Source organism: Ranitomeya variabilis, chromosome 2 (genome assembly GCF_051348905.1).
Source record: "Ranitomeya variabilis isolate aRanVar5 chromosome 2, aRanVar5.hap1, whole genome shotgun sequence".
NCBI classification, from domain to species: Eukaryota; Metazoa; Chordata; class Amphibia; order Anura; family Dendrobatidae; genus Ranitomeya; species Ranitomeya variabilis.
In genome coordinates this window covers 262,543,680-262,562,993 of record NC_135233.1, presented here as the reverse complement: position 1 = coordinate 262,562,993, position 19,314 = coordinate 262,543,680, and the positions used below count along the sequence as shown (strand labels likewise).

The 19,314-nt window shown below is 47.2% G+C and overlaps 1 protein-coding gene and 1 long non-coding RNA gene across 7 annotated transcripts in view; one reads left to right on the top strand and one right to left on the bottom strand.

The window, feature by feature from the left end:
* The window catches only part of SEC16A (SEC16 homolog A, endoplasmic reticulum export factor), a 57,205-nt gene extending 40,779 nt beyond the window's left edge, over positions 1–16,426 (bottom strand). For 2 of the 6 annotated variants that reach the window (XM_077284799.1, XM_077284801.1), the window contains exons 1-14: positions 16,102–16,426; positions 9,210–12,767; positions 8,797–8,933; positions 8,369–8,430; positions 8,143–8,278; positions 7,855–8,050; positions 7,086–7,266; positions 6,868–7,010; positions 6,476–6,537; positions 5,708–5,846; positions 4,604–4,843; positions 4,301–4,398; positions 3,798–3,879; positions 3,549–3,666 (exon numbers count right to left, since the gene is read on the bottom strand). In XM_077284799.1, coding sequence (XP_077140914.1) covers positions 3,549–3,666; positions 3,798–3,879; positions 4,301–4,398; positions 4,604–4,843; positions 5,708–5,846; positions 6,476–6,537; positions 6,868–7,010; positions 7,086–7,266; positions 7,855–8,050; positions 8,143–8,278; positions 8,369–8,430; positions 8,797–8,933; positions 9,210–12,713 — 5,098 coding nt within the window. In that variant the 5' untranslated portion in view covers positions 12,714–12,767; positions 16,102–16,426. The remainder of the gene's footprint in view (positions 1–3,548; positions 3,667–3,797; positions 3,880–4,300; positions 4,399–4,603; positions 4,844–5,707; positions 5,847–6,475; positions 6,538–6,867; positions 7,011–7,085; positions 7,267–7,854; positions 8,051–8,142; positions 8,279–8,368; positions 8,431–8,796; positions 8,934–9,209; positions 12,768–16,101) is intronic. The other 4 variants (XM_077284798.1, XM_077284800.1, XM_077284802.1 and 1 more) reach the window with 3 other exon arrangements.
* A 178-nt stretch (positions 16,427–16,604) lies between these two features.
* On the top strand, positions 16,605–17,743 carry LOC143805447 (uncharacterized). Its single transcript, XR_013221246.1, has 3 exons — positions 16,605–16,974; positions 17,019–17,256; positions 17,447–17,743. It is a non-coding gene; the product is annotated as an uncharacterized LOC143805447 (long non-coding RNA).
* Positions 17,744–19,314: the final 1,571 nt, after the last annotated feature.

The window sequence follows — 19,314 nt, the reverse complement described above, 5'->3', positions numbered from 1 at the left end:
GTATTTATTTATAGAAAATATCAGAAATTTGACAAAAATGTAAAAAAAGTGCAACTTTCACACTCCGAATCTCTTTAATCTAGATAGTCACACCACAGAAAAACATTAACAACATTTCCCTCATGTTTGCTTTACATCACCACAATTTGTAAAATGTTATTTTATTTTGTTAGCATTTTAGAAGGTTTAAAGGGCCACTGTCACCCCCCTCCAGCCGTTATAAACTAAAAGAGCCACCTTGTGCAGCAGTAATGCTGCATTCTAACAAGGTGGCTCTTTTAGTTTTAGGTTCAAGCATACCCCAAATAAAACGTTTTTATACTTAGCCACAATTCCTGTCTCTAGCCAGGTAGGCGGGTCCTCACTCCCCAGCTTGGCCAGCTCCTCTGCCGTCACTCACATCTTCCTGCGCTTTCGGCGCCGCCCCCTCAGCGCTGTTATCGTTTCAAAACCGGCGCCTGCGCTGTGTACTGGTGTCCTGCGCAGACGCAGTAAGCTCTGGCCGTCTGATGTAATGGCTGGATTTGAAACGATAACAGCGCTGAGGGGGCGGCGCCGAAAGCGCAGGAAGATGTGAGTGACGGCAGAGGAGCTGGCCAAGCTGGGGAGTGAGGACCCGCCTACCTGGCTAGAGACAGAAATTGTGGCTAAGTATAAAAACGCTTTATTTGGGGTATACTTGAACCTAAAACTAAAAGAGCCACCTTGTTAGAATGCAACATTACTGCTGCACAAGGTGGCTCTTTTAGTTTATAACGGCTGGAGGGGGGTGACAGTGGCCCTTTAAAAAGGTAGCAGTAATTTATTTTTTCAAGGAAATTTACAAAATGTATTTTTTTTCAGAGACCTATCCAGGTTTGAAGTGACTTTGGGGGTTATATGTTGTGGAAAACCCCAAAAAGTGAGACCATTTTAAAATCAGGCCGCTATTTTGCCGTGAATTGCCATGGCAAACATCAGGACCACAGAATCATAATCTCAAGGTGCTGGTGGAGTTAAAGAGGGAGCCCCCACACTCTGTTAACTATTTATATGTTGTAGTCACTATTAACAGCTGAATCTAAGGGGTTAAACAGGTATGGACAATGCCAACACTGATCATGGCTGATGCAGCAAGTTGTTAGCTATAGTGAACAGCTTATAGCTGCTGGATTGTCACCTGTACAGGGGATACCAGTCTCCTATATCGCAGGTCATTAAGTGGTTAATAAACCGTCCCTGGTCTGATAGACCCAGGGCACATGGACAGATTATTACGTCAGATGTCAGAAAGGGGTTAAACAACAACTACAAGACAGATTTCATAAACCCAGGTACCATTTTAGGCTATGTGCACACGTTTCAGATTGACAGCGTTGTTGCAGTGTTTTATCGCCGTCAAATCGCAGCAAAAACGATGCGAAAACGCTTACACAACACCGCCCATTGAATTCAATGGGATTCCGCAATGCTGTGCTAATGTTGTGTATTTTTCCGCGGCGGAATCGCATTGCGGAAAAATACACAGCATGCTCATTCTTTGTGCGGAATCACGGCAATAGCTCCATGCGGGAAGTAAGCAGATCATCAGCGGATGGTACCCAGGGTGGAGGAGAGGAGACTCTCCTCCAGGCCCTGGGAACCATCTACCTGTCTAAAAAAAAAAAAAAAAATTTTAAATAAAAAATAGTTATATTCTCACCTTCCGGCGGCCCCCGCAGCCTACCCGCTCCTCGAGACGCTCCCAGTGATGCTTTGCGGCAATGACCTGTGATGACGTAGCGGTCTCGCGTGATGCTACGTCATCTGGGGTTATTGTCGCAAAGCATCACTGGGAACGGGAGCATCACGAGGAGCGGGAAGGCTGCGGGGGCCACTGGAAGGTGAGAATATCACGATTTTTTTTTTTACTATTTTTAACATTATATCTTTTTACTATTGATGTTGCATAGGCAGCATCAATAGTAAAAAGTTGGTCACACTTGTCAAACACTATGTTTGACAAGTGTGACCAACCTGTCAATCAGTTTTCCAAGCGATGCTACAGATCGCTTGGAAATGCTAGCATTCTGCAAGCCAATTACGCTTCTAAAATGCTAGTGTTTAGCGGGAATACGAATGCCAATTCTGCATGCGTTATACCCGCGGCAGAGAGTTGCAAAATTGCTGCGGTAATTTCAGCGGCAATTCTGCAACGTGTGCACATACAAATAAGGAAAACAGATACAGCACAATCTAGTAAAACCTCCTATCATGATGGCATAAGATATTGTATATAAGAGGTACCCAGTGCCTGTATAATGAATGTCTAGGGACACACCAATTGCTAAAGCAACAGACTACCAAAAAAATGGTGCAAGAAAATGTCCAAAATGTACAAAAATCTTTATTAAATAAATATAAAAGATATAACAACAAGGAATACAGAAATGGTGGATAAAAGATGCAGGTAACATGTACCGTATGCCTGGAGATAAATGGCACCTCACCACAAGTCAGCAGACAGGCAGAGCATAACATAATTTGCTTACTGCTACATTTTTAGGACTCACTTAATGTGCCATAAATGAAACACAGAAATGTGAACCAACCAGTACGTATCACATAATGTAAGTATACAATGTAAACTCAAGGAGTCCTACCAGCTGCTGTCCTGGGGAGAGCACATCCACTTCAGACCCACCCCAACGCGCGTTTCGGCGATGTCCTTCCTCAGGGGGCGTGCCGAATCACCCACAAGATGGAGTTTATATAGTGCCAGTAATTAAAGATAGCCCATGCGCAGGGGTGCCGCACAATCAGTGCATCAGACCGGCGCCGGAAACACATGGGCCCATGTGATCCGACCCCGGACCGCGACCCGGAAGTACGGCAGTGACCCTGTCATGCGCACTGGGTCACTGCCGTACTTCCGGGTCGCGGTCCGGGGTCGGATCACATGGGCCCATGTGTTTCCGGCGCCGGTCTGATGCACTGATTGTGCGGCACCCCTGCGCATGGGCTATCTTTAATTACTGGCACTATATAAACTCCATCTTGTGGGTGATTCGGCACGCCCCCTGAGGAAGGACATCGCCGAAACGCGCGTTGGGGTGGGTCTGGAGTGGATGTGCTCTCCCCAGGACAGCAGCTGGTAGGACTCCTTGAGTTTACATTGTATACTTACATTATGTGATACGTACTGGTTGGTTCACATTTCTGTGTTTCATTTATGGCACATTAAGTGAGTCCTAAAAATGTAGCAGTAAGCAAATTATGTTATGCTCTGCCTGTCTGCTGACTTGTGGTGAGGTGCCATTTATCTCCAGGCATACGGTACATGTTACCTGCATCTTTTATCCACCATTTCTGTATTCCTTGTTGTTATATCTTTTATATTTATTTAATAAAGATTTTTGTACATTTTGGACATTTTCTTGCACCATTTTTTTGGTAACGTGTGCACATAGCCTTAATCAGTATAATGGTGCTGACCTGACACGGTCTGTAGGTTACTGAGCACAGCCCTGCTGACAGGTTCCCTTTAATGTACAGTATCTGCAGTGCGGACCACCACTAGTCGGTCTCACCCAGAGTATCTCCCATAGTCACGATGGTCCGGGTTGGTACATCCACATTATTGGTTACGTTGGAAAGCACCATAGCAAGATGTGGTCGCCAGTCGCCCCATTTCTCATCTCCACAACACTGCAATGAGCATTTTATATTGTTAGATTCTCCAATGCAAATATGTAAGTATAAAGGCATACAGCATCATGAGCTGCACAATCGTACTGTGCGAGTGCAGAAGGTCTCCCTTACCAGTCCCCGACACTCACCGTGGCGGCTGCCGGCATCCTCCCAGAGAGGAGCTGATACACAGTCTGCAGGGGATCATTAATCGGGAGACTGTTCGCAAATCTAGAAACCAAACAGAAATGATGGCTCTGGATAATTACCAGGGGGAGCGGTCATAGAAGTGGGTGACTGATGTACACAGACATCTACCCACACTATCCTCTCTAGCTTCCTACAGCTGATCTCATGGTTATCTCCACAGACTGCTGAACTGAAAATGTATCAGATAAAACAGGGAATAGTGTAGGGCATGAACAAGAATCAAACTTAAAACAGCAGCACAAAGTATTTCAAGTGCGTATTGAGCATAAATGAGGCATTGCAAACAATAGTACCCAGTGATGTAAAAGCTCCTATGGCACGTACGGGAAGGGAAGAATCTGACCTTCGTGTAATAGGACATGTGGCGAGCAGTAAGTGACATGTTGTGAAATAAACCGGCAGGACATCAATGACATAACACATCATTTCTAGTACGCGTTACCTGGTCATTACTCGGGCGTGTGTGCGACTATCCATTTTACTGGCGAGCAGCAGAGCGTGGCCCCACAGCCCGTGCTTCATGGCAGACTCCAGAGCATCCTATGAAAGAAGAGATTCACATGGAAATTCAGTACAGGCGCTGCTGATCCACTGTCACTCACAAATAGACACATGAAATATTCAGAAAGCAAAGGAATCATATGTCACAAGAAAAGTGAGAAACTGCGCATAGGACTCCACAGAGGTAACAAGACAGGAGAAAAGAAAATCTGCATGAGGCGTCAATAATTAACAGGACATTAACCTTTTTACGTCCGAAAAGCAGCAGCTCCCTGAATCGCTCTGTCTCCTTCTCCAGAACAACCCCAGAGTCAGGTAAGGTGCCTGTGAGGAAGGAGAGCTGAGACGCCCCGGACTCCTCCTCCTGCTCTAGAGGCTCATTGGTGAAATCGATCAGATTGGCTTCGTTCGGCGACTTCCCTGGAAGCCAGACAGTTTTGTGGTCCTGGAGGAGAAGCTCTGCGATGTCTGTCCCTACAACGGTCTACAAGACACAGACTGCAGATCAAAACATCAGACAGCAAGAACAATATTACAAATAGGTTATGAGGCACACGTCTACAATGGAAGGTGTGCAGCCAGCAGGTATTACCACCAGTTCTATTGATTGCAATGGGAGCCGCCCAGGATGCAGCATTATCCCCCGATACAGAGAAAGACAAAACCCATTAATGATGCAATGTCTATGAACTACACCTTCACTGGGTTGTGTGTGATGTAGGCTGTACAGGTTGTAGGCGTCGGTTCAGAAAAGGAAAAAGGCAGAATCAATGACACCCATCATGCACCCCCGATTATTATTTATTTTAGAGTACTATTAATTCCCATCAGCTGTACATGTGAAAAGGCATTTACATATAAAACAGAAATTACAATGAACAAAATAACAGTGACCGAAGGGGAGAGCACCCTGCCCTCGCAGGATTACAGTCTACAGTGATATTCTGTCTCTGCTATCAGCTTGGTTAGCACTGCTGTACCGTAGCCACGACACAGAGCTACATTCATCATGGATACAATGGAGAGCCCATATCTATGACGACTACATACAGGGGTTGTTAGGAGTGTGCTTGTCTTCAGAGCATGCTGGGACTTGCAGTTCAACATCAACAAATACTCTTCATCAATCAGCTAGGATCATGCAGAAAACGCACAGCATAAAGCTCAGCATGGGAGCGCGACCCCAAGGAGACCGTGCACGGGGTACGCGCAGCCCCCACGGGCCACGGAGACTGGGCAGGGAGATGTGCAGCCACATGCCCAACGCAGACCGTGCAGAGATAGGCGCAGCTACACATGATGCATCATTGAAGCCTTCGTGGTGACTTGCAACGTCGGAACTACTCACCCCATTTTGCCGGCACATGAGAACAATAAAGTCCCACAACAGACACGCAGACTCCTGGTCTAGCAACTTCTCATTTTGGGAACAATCTTTGGCTTTATTTTGGGCAAAATTGATGACATCAACTTTGTGAGTTTCATCTCTGCAGATTAAGAAAGATCTGTGAGCGGTAACTTTCCAGACAACAGGCACAAACAGATATAAGCACCTGCATATAAGGCAAGGGGCCGACACTCAAGTTTACTCTCTTCGTCCTGATGAGTATATTCATGGCTAACGGCTGACCTATGCCACTGAAGTTCATTTTTCAATCCCTTTATTCTACAAGCATTTGTCAAAGATTAATTTAAGAGGTTGCACAATAGTTTTACATTAATGACCTATCCTAAAGATAGGTCATCAATGTCTGATCGGCTGGGGTCAACACCCGGCACCCCCACTGATCAGCCGATATCGGTGTCGGCGGCCGCCAGTACTCACTTGCCAAGCTGCTCTCTCTTCTGATAGTGGCCGAGGCCTGGTACTGCACATTCGCCCCCTATTCAAATCAACAGGTGCATGTGCAGTACACTGTGGTGGCCACTATCAGAAGAGGGCCAGCTCCACAAGCCAGCACTTCCGGTTGGTGGTCGCCAACACCGATAACAGCTAGTCCGCGGGGCTATTGGGTGTCGGACTCCGGTAGATGAGACACTGATGACCTATCCTAAGGATATGTCATCAAAGAAAAAGAAGGAACAACTTCTTTAATGGAGGTGACAAGATTCTTACTTCACCAAAGGTCCAGGGAAAGCCCTCATGTGCTCCTGCTCCGGGCTGTTCTGCATGATAATCTGGGATTAAAAAAAAAAAAAAAAAAAAAAGAAGAACAAGAAAATCCCATTAGTATATAAGAGCAGACTGCTGGTGGAAAGTTAGTAACTGGTCAGAAGTGGATCCAAGATGGAAACATGTCTATCACATTGTCGTCTCTCTACTGTATCCAGTTCTGTGTTTTCCAGTCATTGACAGCAAGCAGATATTATGAAAATAGCAAGGACTAAAAATTACAGTCTATAGCAGAGCTTTCCATTCAGCCAAGGTTTGGCTTTCAGGATTTTGTTATAGAATTCCCATTCAATGATTACATCAGATGAAATTAATTTTCTTATTTGACCTCTCACCTCCATATTGTGGATCTCCACCAATGTCGGCTGCCCGTCAGAGGGTAAATTGGGAAGCACTTTAATTAATTGTCCACCAGAACCAAACCTTGCACATACATGAGGGCTCCCGAACTTCTCTGGAGTCAATGACCTGGAAGGGACTGCGGACAGACAAGGGTTAATCCCACTTGTTTTGAGGTCAGGGGGTAGGGTGTAGAGGTATAGGGAGCGCTCACCTTGTTCCACTGGCTGCCACTCACTATTGGCCGGGTAACCGTACTTGTAGCTCTCCAGTGACTGCTGGGTGCTGTAATCATTAGAATACATGCCATAGGAGTAATCATCGAGTGGGGGATTGGGCATTTGGCCTCCGTAGGCATTAGCTGTTAAGTCCTGTTCGCTTTTGTAGACTTGGCTCTGGAGAAAGAAAGTCACATTAAATATTCAAAGCTCGGGTGCTTTAGGCTACTTTCACACATCAGGCTTTTTGTTTCAGGCACAATCCGGCACTTTTTGTAAAAAACGGATCTGTTTTTTTTGTACGCAGGATCCGTTTGTTTCCCATAGAGTTGTATTAGCGCTGGATTGTGCCTGATGGCCAGACGTTTCATCCGTTTTTTGCCGGATCCGTTCAAAGTCGTTTCCGGCGGACGGACAGAACGTCTACTGCAACGTTTTTTTCTCCGGCGGAAAAAACAGAATCGGCAAAAAACTGATGAAACGGAGATGTGAAACAACAATCCGGCGTCCGGATCAGGTTTTCACACCATTTTCAATGTAAATCATGGCGATCCATTATGGAACCAGGAAGTCCAAAAAATTCATGCGCATTAAAGAGGATCGGATCCAGCTAAAAAACGGATCCGGCACATCAGTTTTTCGCAAAAAAAAGACGGATCCGTTTTTTTTTTTTACACATTAGCCGGATTTAGCCTGACACAAAAAACCTGATGTGTGAAAGTAGCCTTACCGGAAGAGGAAAAGGCAGTATTCAGGTAAGGTCACCTGCTGTGAGCGAGAACTGAAGCTGCTGCGGCGGCTGTGGGCACTGCGCTCGCTGTGTATGCTGCGAGATGAATGATCACTGTGCACACTGCGCCGATCAAAGTCATCCTTTGTAAGATCTCTCCGAGCGTCAGGCTCGTCATCAAATCCACCAACATAGCGGGGATCATACTGCCAGCGATCCTCATACGCATATCTATAGGGGACAGGGGTGGGCGAGAGCTGTCCATCAGTAGATGTAGCAGAACCCCATGGAGTCCATATTGCTTTCCTTAGAGTGGTATCTACCTGCTCGGGTACGCATAAGGAACCTTCCTGTTATAGGTATCCTCACGGCTACCGTACATATAGCTCCAGTAACTACTTTGAGGGTCTCTGTATCCAGGGTCATAGGCTCCAGGATACCGATCCCATCTGGTAGCGTCTGTAAAAAAAAAAAAAAAAAAAAAAAAAAAAAAAGTTTAGTTTCTGGTATCCAGAATACAGTCATTATAAATGAGGTTACTCCACTCACCTCCATATTCATATTGACTCTGGTAATGATCATAGTAACTGGCTGGAGCATTGTAGCCCTGCCTGAAAACCGGAAATGAGAAAAAGGTGATATAGCAAGTATCATTATTTCTCACAAGTGGAAAGCCATAGATATCAGATGGAGGACTAAAGGGGCAGTCTCGTTCCACCATAAACACAAATACGGCATTGCAGGTCTCCCCAGTGACTTCTAGGGAGCTCAGAAAGTAGCCAATGGTGGCTCGCTCCACCATTTTAGTAATTCCAGTATAAGTCATTGTAGAACGTTGCGCACATGCGCCCCCTCTACATTGATGTTGGGTAAGGAGACCCCGTTCTTGAGGCAGATGTGGGGGCACTTACCAGACATTTATGGAATATCCTGCGGATACCACTTTACATGAATTGTAGAAAAAAAATAAGATAAACCTTGAAGATGGCCGATCTGAGCAGTGACTGGACCTAGAGTTGGGCCGCTCAGGTTCCTGGTATGGGTACTTTCCGGAGTTTGCAAAGCTGGAGTTGCTGTACTGTCTGTATGCTGAGTCATAAGCTCCATAGGGGTCCTGCATGGAGAAATGATAGAATAAGAGTGCCACTTTTACTCTTAATTCATATACACTTATCAGCGTAATATAACAGGGTAACTGACTGATACTATCATAGAAGACATGATCTAGGTCCATTGCTTACAGGGTGCTGCTCTCGTATCTCTTTATATGTATATATATATATATATATAGACCCATCTACCTGGTATATTATACTCTGGATATACTATAAAATGCATTCACATAAAGTAGGCCATCCCTTGAAATGCCGCACATTGCCTAGAGTTTTACCTGGTAGTACAGATGAGGAGCTCGGGGATCCGCAGGTGGGTAAGGCTGCTGGTACGGTGTGGGGTATGTGCCATAACCTCTGTAGTAATAGTATGGATCTGCTTGCTGAGGAGTATGAGAGGCGGGAGGTCTTGATGGATCGGGATACCCGGCAAAGTTGACAGGTGCAGATATGCCAGTCGCAGGCTGACTAGGATATGGTGGCTGTTCAGGAGGACCATATTTTGCTCCCGACTCTGCAGGCCCGCTGTAAGGAAGGCCGGCAGCGTTTGGAGGACCCGGCACATGAGCATCTGTTTGCTGGGGGTTAGCAGGTTTACCTGCGATGGTCTGCGCTTGGGGCTGTGACGCAGGAGTCATGTATTCAGGAGGAGCCCCTGGTCCAGGTTGCGACATCTCAACTGCAGCTTGGGGCTGAACATCTTTAGTAACCTGCTGGTAAAAAACCTGTTTGTTATAATCAGACCCGGACTGAAAATTTGGGAGAACAGTGGTCTGACCGGGATAGAGGGGCCCTGCTATTGGAGGTCTACTTGGTACTGATGTCGGCCCATTTATGCTGTGATTGGCAGGTGTGCGTGGAACGGTGAAATCAAGTGCGCCAGCATTTTCTAATTTGAAGCCATTACTACTGACCGGAAGCACATACATTCCTGCTTCATTACCCATGCGTAAATGTGACCCAGAGCTGGGAAGCGGACCCTTACATGTTGGCTCAGTGACACTTTCAGTCTTAATTTTATGATTTTCAGTTGCTAAATTAAGAGGGATTTGATTAGATGGTGAAGAAAGCAGCACGTTCTGATGATGATTGGGGAGAGAGTCAGAGAAAGGCTCAATACCGGCTGGGAATTTATGAGCTGGATTAGAGGATGGGGGCGGCTTAAGAGGAGGAACGAGAGAAGATACAGCGCTTTGATCTGCAGCAAAACCGCCAGCAGGAAGCAGCTTGTCAGCGGAGTAGTCTTTAGCAGAATTAAGGCTTTTTACTTGATTGGGTAAAGAGAGAGAAAAATTAACAGGCTGCGCCAGATTATAGCTTTTACTAGGTGGAGCAATCAAAACGGGCTGATTCTGTAAGGTTTCAGTAGGCGGAGAGGACAACAAGCTGGCATAGCCGGAACTTGCCTGGGACTGGGAATGTTCATCATCCCCGATCTTTGGAGGATTCTCTAGATTTTCAGAAGAAACGTGCTCCTTGGGTGAAACTGAGAACTGGCTCGGGTCGGGCCTGCCATGTTGAACCTCCAATGACCCTTCCTCTGGGGGTTGAATGACTTCAGTCTGAGGTTTAGGAGGTACATAAACAGCAGGAGCTGGGGGGGCCAGAAGGACATTCCCTCCAAAATTGGGCAGCTCTCCTTGTGCCCACAGTGTGGTAGCGGGACTCTCACACTTCTTATTTGAGCCTTGTGCTCTGGAGGATGGGCGTTTCTCTAGCAGTAGTGATATGTTATCCAGCGCGGATCCTCCTGAAAATTGGTGTCCGCTGTTTACAGCACAAACCTCAGCGTTAGTTTTACCCGAAAATATGGTTTCCAGATTATCGGGTGGTAGTTCCAAATTCCCAGGAGAAGCGGCCAGCCCTGCATTGTGGGAAGAAGCTGGCGGCAGCTTATGGTTCTCTCTGACATCGCCGATTACTTTCGACTTGTTGATATCTGTAGCTTTAACGCCTGAATGAGAACGGACGGGCTCGAAGGAGCTGTTGACACTCGCCTGAAAGATCCCGGTAGGTTTTGGTGGACTTGGTGTGAGCGGCTGAGATAGATTTCCATGGTGGGCATTTTGCGGCATTCCATGAACAGAAACATCTCCAGACAACGGTGAGGAATCGATCTGCTTGAAGAAACTATTGTTTTCATTCTCAAGCCTTCCACTCTCCTTCTGAATAAAGGTGCCCTCCGGCTCCTGAGGTCTTGCCGAAACAGGCAAACTTCTATGACTTAAGTTACTATAGCTAGAAGATACGCTATCCGATCTGACAGGACGAGGTGTTGCGCCAGGAGCCTCCAGGTTTGTGCCTCCTTCAGTGTGGTTCACCGTATTCTTGGGTAGAGCATAACCAAGTACAGGTCCGTATCTAAAGGTCTCGGGGTTTACGCCAGTAGAAAATAGGCTGTTATTAGGGGCCTCATTGGGAAGAACTTCCAGGTTCTGTACACATTCTATGTTCTCCACATTATCGTACGGGAGCTCTGTAGGCGCTTTGGCCTCTGCAGATTGATTCTCTGTTTTCCACGGGACATTAGGATCATGAAAACCACTGGCACTTTGGGATAATGAAGTATGCTGAGGGTTAGGAGCACTAGGATGTAAAGGTGAGTCAACACTAGGGACACCTGGTGGGGTAGTAAATGGATGCAAGCTCCCCTGGTAGCCGGGGCTCTGGTAGCAAGTTGCATCCACAGCTTGCTGTCCAGGCCTGTGCTGCTTGTCTGTGGAAGGGATCTCCACATTTTCAGCTTCATCTCCTTTGAAGAACATGGATATGGTCCCAGAATCTGTCTCACTGCTGATTTGCCCTATAGGTCTTGCCGGCTCGCTCTGGGGTCTGTTTTCTGGTGCAGAGAATGGTGCTCCAGTCTGTATAGTGTTGGGATTGGGCAGAGGAGCTTGATTAAGTGGATCCGGATATGACCGGCTGTACCAGCTGTTGTGTTCTGGATTCTGGTTATGTGTGTAATCCGTTGGCATGAGGCTTCCGTATGGCGGTATGTTATGTTGCTGTACTTGACCTGATCCACCTCCAAGAGGATAAGTTACTGTTGGTGTCCGTTGTGGTGCAGAAAAATATCCAGGGTCACTAGTCTGGGGAGGCAAGTGTGAAACTTCTAAGTATGGAGGGGAGTAATAGGGTGCAGTGTGAGTCGATTGCTGAGTAGCAGGGACATGCTGTGTGGAGGTAGGTGGAGTGGCCGGGGACGAGGACCATGGTACAGTGGTTTGCTGAGACTGTAATTGAGGAGCATTACTGCTGCTATTCATTTCCATATGAACGCCTTGGATACTGTGAGATCGGCCCGGTACAGGAGCATTGGTGTTGTCTAGTCCACTGTTTGTGTTCTGCAGGGACGATACAGCAGGGTGACTGATAGGGGGTGAAGCCAGGTTATTTGTAAAATGCCCAATTGGTACTGAAGGAGCAGACACATTGCTATACACCGCAACAGCTCCCAAGGATTGAGATGAAGACACCGGTAACACTTGACCTCCGTCACCAAGAGAGGAGTTCAGAGTAGTAGCAGACTGGGGGTACAGCGACGTCGGTGGATTTGGTGCTGACATAATGGTAGCATTAGGTGCATTTGTTGGTGGAATATTTTGGGGGGTCATTCTGCCGAAAGCAAAAGGGTCTGTGACTGGTTGCACTGGTGGGGGAGCTACTGTTGAAGGAGTAGGAGTTCTCCTACGCCAGTATTGATTGGTAGTGGTCATTCCAATGCGAGGAGGTCCCCCCATCCCCGGAGGACCAGCTTGAGGAGGCGGCGGCGGCGGCTGCATTTTCCTCTCTAGTAACCAAAAATGATCTTCTAATGGAAATGTCAGGATACTGCCCTGTGGAGGAGAAGACAAGATGGTAAATAGTAAAGTGATGATGGCTCATGCGCGGCACACACGAAGGGCAATGCCTCCTTGACCTGTCATTATAGGGTTATACCAGACCCATCTCTGAGAATTATGAGTTCAAGATGAAGGCCGGGTAGTGGGCAAGATGTGGACTGGAGCACCAATCTGTGGCCAGGCCTGTATGACCAGTAAACATATCGTGTCTGCCATGACTATCTGGAAAGAGAATGATTTAGTCCACGACTATCACAAGCCACAGCGCGAGAGTCCAGGAGTGAGGGAAGCAGAGCAGAGCAGCATTGGCTCCACTGTGCAAACAATCACTCCCCGCAATTCCTTATCCGACCAGGATGTGACACCGATCACCAGGCCTCATTACATGGTCTTCCCATAGTGCCGCCTAACACCAGGGAAACCATGGACTGCAGACACCAAGGACATCGCCTGCAGAAAAGCAACACCAAGCACGAATTCTGCAGATGAAATGAAATGTAGAAAGCAAATAAAGGAGCTGCAACTGACGTGGAACAGCAAACGTCAACGAGCAAACAGCCAGAGATCATATCAGCTACCAGCGAGACGACGCACAGCCAGAGCAGATCACATGACCAGACTGTCACCAGGACTACATGTACCAGCATGTTCTGTTCTCCACTCTAAGGACTGTTAGACAAGCGCCCACTTCCCGGAAGGAAAAGCATTTGTATTTTAAGGGTCTTTGTAGAGTAAACCGGATATATCAAAAATTACAAGCAAAATGTACGGTATTTTTAGGGGCGCACAAACTTTAAAGGGAAAATAAAATAAAAAATTTGTCATTTTCAACTTTATTTTTAACTTAATGTTTTAAAGATCTCGGCTCGCTGTCAGTTAATGGAGATCGTGCATTGTTTCCACTTCATGCATCTCACAGTTGAGGGTTTGTTACAATTGTTTCCATTGAGATAAAAAATGATGGTCTATACTGATACACTGTAAGAAACGATCATGACAAGACGCCTTCAGGTGACAGAGGATCGTCTACACTGTGACAGACCCTCAGATGGGAGAAGTCAAGTCAGGTTCTCATCTCCCAGATGTAAACTACGAAGCATCCTGCAGGGAAACCAGCCACTAATGAGTTAACAGGACATGACAGAATAGGCTACTTTCACACTAGCGTCGTGCACTGCACGTCGCTATGCGACGTTGCGGCGCACCGACGCTAGCTGTGAAAGCGCCGCACAACGGGGGCATCACACACAGACCCCCCTCAGATTTGATTTATACCTGGGATTACACATCACACACAGACCCCTTAGATTTATACCTGGGACCACACATCACACACAGAGCCCCTCAGATTTATACCTGGGACCACACATCACACACAGAGCCCCTCAGATTTATACCTGGGACCACACATCACACACAGACCCCCTCAGATTAATACCTGGGACCACACATCACACACAGACCCCCTCAGATTTGATTTCTACCTGGGACCACACATCACACACAGACCCCCTCAGATTTGATTTCTACCTGGGACCACACATCACACACAGACCCCCTCAGATTTGATTTCTACCTGGGACCACACATCACACACAGACCCCCTCAGATTTGATTTCTACCTGGGACCACACATCACACACAGACCCCCTCAGATTTGATTTATACCTGGGATTACACATCACACACAGACCCCTTAGATTTATACCTGGGACCACACATCACACACAGAGCCCCTCAGATTTATACCTGGGACCACACATCACACACAGAGCCCCTCAGATTTATACCTGGGACCACACATCACACACAGACCCCCTCAGATTAATACCTGGGACCACACATCACACACAGACCCCCTCAGATTTGATTTCTACCTGGGACCACACATCACACACAGACCCCCTCAGATTTGATTTCTACCTGGGACCACACATCACACACAGACCCCCTCAGATTTGATTTCTACCTGGGACCACACATCACACACAGACCCCCTCAGATTTGATTTCTACCTGGGACCACACATCACACACAGACCCCCTCAGATTTGATTTCTACCTGGGACCACACATCACACACAGACCCCCTCAGATTTGATTTCTACCTGGGACCACACATCACACACAGACCCCCTCAGATTTCTACCTGGGACCACACATTACACACAGACCCCCTCAGATTTGATTTCTACCTGGGACCACACATCACACACAGACCCCCTCAGATTTCTACCTGGGACCACACATCACACAGACCCCCTCAGATTTGATTTCTACCTGGGACCACACATCACACACAGACCCCTTAGATTTATACCTGGGACCATACATCACACACAAACAGACCTCTGCCTCCAGTGAGATTTACACCCGGGACCACAAATCACAAACAGACCCTGAGGTTTACATCTGGGACCACACATCACACACAGACAACCTGAAATTTATACCTGGAACTCCACACACACCTCCCACCGAAGATTTACACCCGGGACCACACATGACATGCACAAACCCCAAGATTTACACCAGGGACCACAAATCACACAGAGACCTCTCTCCAGGATTCACACCCGGGACCACGCGACACACGCAACCTCCCTAAGATTTACACCCGGAACCACAAATCACACGCACAAACCCACCTAAGATTTACACCCGAGACCACACAGAGCCCCCCCCGATTTATACTCAGGACAACACATCACACACACCCTGGATTTATAACTGGGACCACACATCACATGGACGCTCCCCACATCACACAGAGGCCCCCCTCCAATATTTATAACCGGGACCACACATCACACAGAGGCCCCCCTCCAATATTTATAACCGGGACCACACATCACACAGAGGCCCCCCTCCAATATTTATAACCGGGACCACACATCGCACAGAGGCCCCCCTCCAATATTTATAACCGGGACCACACATCGCACAGAGGCCCCCCTCCAATATTTATAACCGGGACCACACATCACACAGAGGCCCCCCTCCAAGATCAATAACCGGGACCACACATCACACAGAGGCCCCCCTCCAATATTTATAACCGGGACCACACATCGCACAGAGGCCCCCCTCCAATATTTATAACCGGGACCACACATCACACAGAGCCCCCCTCCAATATTTATAACTGGGACCACACATCGCACAGAGGCCCCCCTCCAATATTTATAACCGGGACCACACATCACACAGCCCCCCCCGAGATTTATACCCGGGACCACACATCACACAGCCCCCCCCCGAGATTTATACCCGGGACCACACACAGACCCCCACCCCATATTGGCGCTGTGCTCCCCGCTCCTCCTCACCTGTAGTCCTAGCGGCCTCAGCTCGGCCCGCACAAATCAACGGCTCCGTTCACCGTCTACCGGCAGCGAACAAACTAAGCTAAAGTCGGCAGAGCCGCCATCTTGGATATCCGGCTCGCCGACGTGTACATTCCTACGTCAGAACACGTTACGTTATGACGTCACCGCACTCCGGAACATGCCTGAGACCTGGGCGAGGAGTGGGTGTCGTCTACACCTAAATTATGTCGCCACTCAGCGGCCGGCGGCCATGTTGTTGGCGTCGGTTTCTGAGGTAATCGCCGTCTTGAGCTGCGCTTTTTCGCTGCTAAAGAACTTCAAGTCCCAGCACGACAAGACGTGATTATGTCCACCTCGTCCTGCAAGGTTAGATCGTGCTACACAATATTCAGTACAATCTGTATTTCTGTGAGGAAAAATCATTAAAATATCGAATGAATGTGACGACCCTGAAGTTTTTTTTATTCGGGGCTAAGGGTACGTTCACACAGGACTTTTTTGCTGCTTTTTTTATGCTAATTTTCAGCTGCTTTTTACAGTACCAGTAAAGCCTATGAGATTTCAGAAATCTCATGCACACACGTTGGTTTTTTGTTTGCTCAGTATTTTCTGCTTTGCTGCTTTTTTTGGACATAGGGCATGTCACTTCTTTCAGCGTTTTTGCTGCGTTTTTGCAGCGTTTTTTCACCCATTGACTTGAATGGGTGATGAAAAAAACGCTGAAAAAACGCATGTAGCATTATTTGCTGCTTTTTTTGTGCAGAAAATCATGGCCAGCAGGAAGGGATCTCACAGCCAAGAGCTTAGGGGTGTGGTTAGTGAGGTGTGAAGAGCCATTGTGAGCCATTGTGAGGTGTGAAGAGCCATTGTGAGGTGTCCTGATTGTGATCTATTGTCAGGGAGTTCCTGGTAGTGAGGTGTGAAGAGCCATTGTGAGGTGTCCTGATTGTGATCTATTGTGAGGGAGTTCCTGGTAGTGAGGTGTGAAGAGCCATTGTGAGCCATTGTGAGGTGTGAAGAGCCATTGTGAGGTGTGAAGAGCCATTGTGAGGTGTCCTGATTGTGATCTATTGTGAGGGAGTTTCTGGTAGTGAGGTGTTAGCCATGTCTTGATATAGGAGGATGGGCATTAATGTTTCCCAACTAATCATGGAGGTAATATTTTTTTTAATTTGTGATATATCTATCTATCCGATTGTTTGCAATGGTACACTTTGCGATGCTCATGTGCTGTTATGTACATGTTCATGTGTTCTGCATGTGTATGTCTGTATCTTCCTTGTCATGAATGTTGGCTTCATTTCATCTTGCATTTGGTAATTACTTTTTCATTTATTTTTGCAAGGTGGAAACAATGCCTGTAATTTGGGATTTAGCTTGCCCAAACTACAGTGATCGTCAAAAAAAGGCAGATGCATGGCATGTAATCTGCCGTAAATTGTTCCCCCGCTGGGATGAAGGCGATGCTAAGCTCCACTGGGAGATTGGTAAATAAAAAACTTAACATATGTCCTTTTCTAACAAATTAAATGACCAGGTAGTAGGTAAATACTAGTGATGTGAACGTGCTCTGATAACGTGTTATGTGAGCGTGCTTGAGTACTAACTGAGTGTCTTTGGTGTAGTCATCAAACATGTTTGATTCACCATATACCACAAAAGACGCATGAAAAAAACGCACCTATAAGCAGCTGAAAATTAGCATTAAAAAAAGCAGCAAAAAAGTCCTGTGTGAACGTACCCTAAAGCTGGTTTCTTATTCATCAGTTATTGAAGGGGTTCAATGGCTTTGGGCCACTGATCTCACACTGCAGACACAGATAATGATGCATCTAGTTCAGGACACGGCAGCCTGGCCCAAACAGGTTCTGGCATCAGAACTGGCATCAAAGTGGGCAAATAGCCAATTTTCCCAGGTTCGAGTAAGTATCTGGTGTTTTTCAGGGTGTAACAATGCTGCTCACTTGGGAGCAATATGAGGTTCACCTTTTCTATTTAAAAGTGCGGCTGTTTTATTTCAGTCCTCATAACTAGAGATGGGTGGACACCTGGATGTTCGGGTTCGGCCGATCAGTTACAAAAAGTTTGGGTGTGGGTACCAGAACAGTACCCGGGCCCTAACCCATACCTTATTCACTTTAATGGGGGACCCAAACATCCTGTGTTTGCCACACTGTCATGTATATGATAGCGCAGCAAAAAAACCGCTTCTGATCAGCAGTAAAATCATCCCCGCCGGTCAGACAGCCACTTCTTCTATTCTGTCAAAAGACAGCATGAGTGCGCAGCTGTGATCGGAGGTATAAAGTTTACCTCCGGTCACTGGTGTCAGCTGATGGGTCTACTGCTCCCATTATCTGACACCTACAGCCGCTATTTACAGTGAGAGCAGGAGCAACTGATGAGAGTATTCATCAGTCGGCACCTCCACTGTAAATAAATAATTAAACAAAAAAATGGCGTGGGTTCCCCTGTATTTTTGATAACCAGCCAGGCAAAACTCAGCTGGGGGCTGCAACCCTCAGCCTGTCAGCTTCAGCAAGGCTGGTTATCAAGAATAAGAATCAAGAAATTTTAAATAATAAAAAATGGTGTGAGGTCTCCCCCCATTATTTGACAACCATCCAAGCAAAAGCAGACAGCAGGGGGCTGGTATTATCAGGGTGGTAAAGGGCCATGGATATTGCCCCCCCCCCCAGCCTAAAAATAGCAACCTGCAGCTGCCCAGAAAAGGCGCATCTATTAGATGCACCAATTCTGGCGCATTGCTTGGCTCTTCCCACTTGCCTTGTAGGGGTGGCAAGTGGCGTTCATATTTGTGGGGTTGATGTCACGTTTGTGTTGTCAGGTGACATCAAGCCCATGGATTACTAATGGAGAGGCATCTATAATGCTACGTTCACATTAGCGGCGGGCGCCGCAGCGGCGCCGCATGCGTCATGCGCCCCTATACTTAACATGGGGGCGCATGGACATGCGTCGCACTTGCGTTTTGCGCTGCATGCGTCGCTGCGGCGCCCGCGTCCGGGCGCAGAGGACGCAGCAAGTTGCATTTTTGCTGCGTCCAAAATCAATTAAAAAAAGGACGCATGCGGCGCAAAACGCAGCGTTGTGCATGCGTTTTGCTGCGTTTTGGTTTGCGTTGTGCGCTGCGGCGCCGACGCTGCGGCGCACAACGCAAATGTGAACGTACCGTAAGACAGCTATCCATTA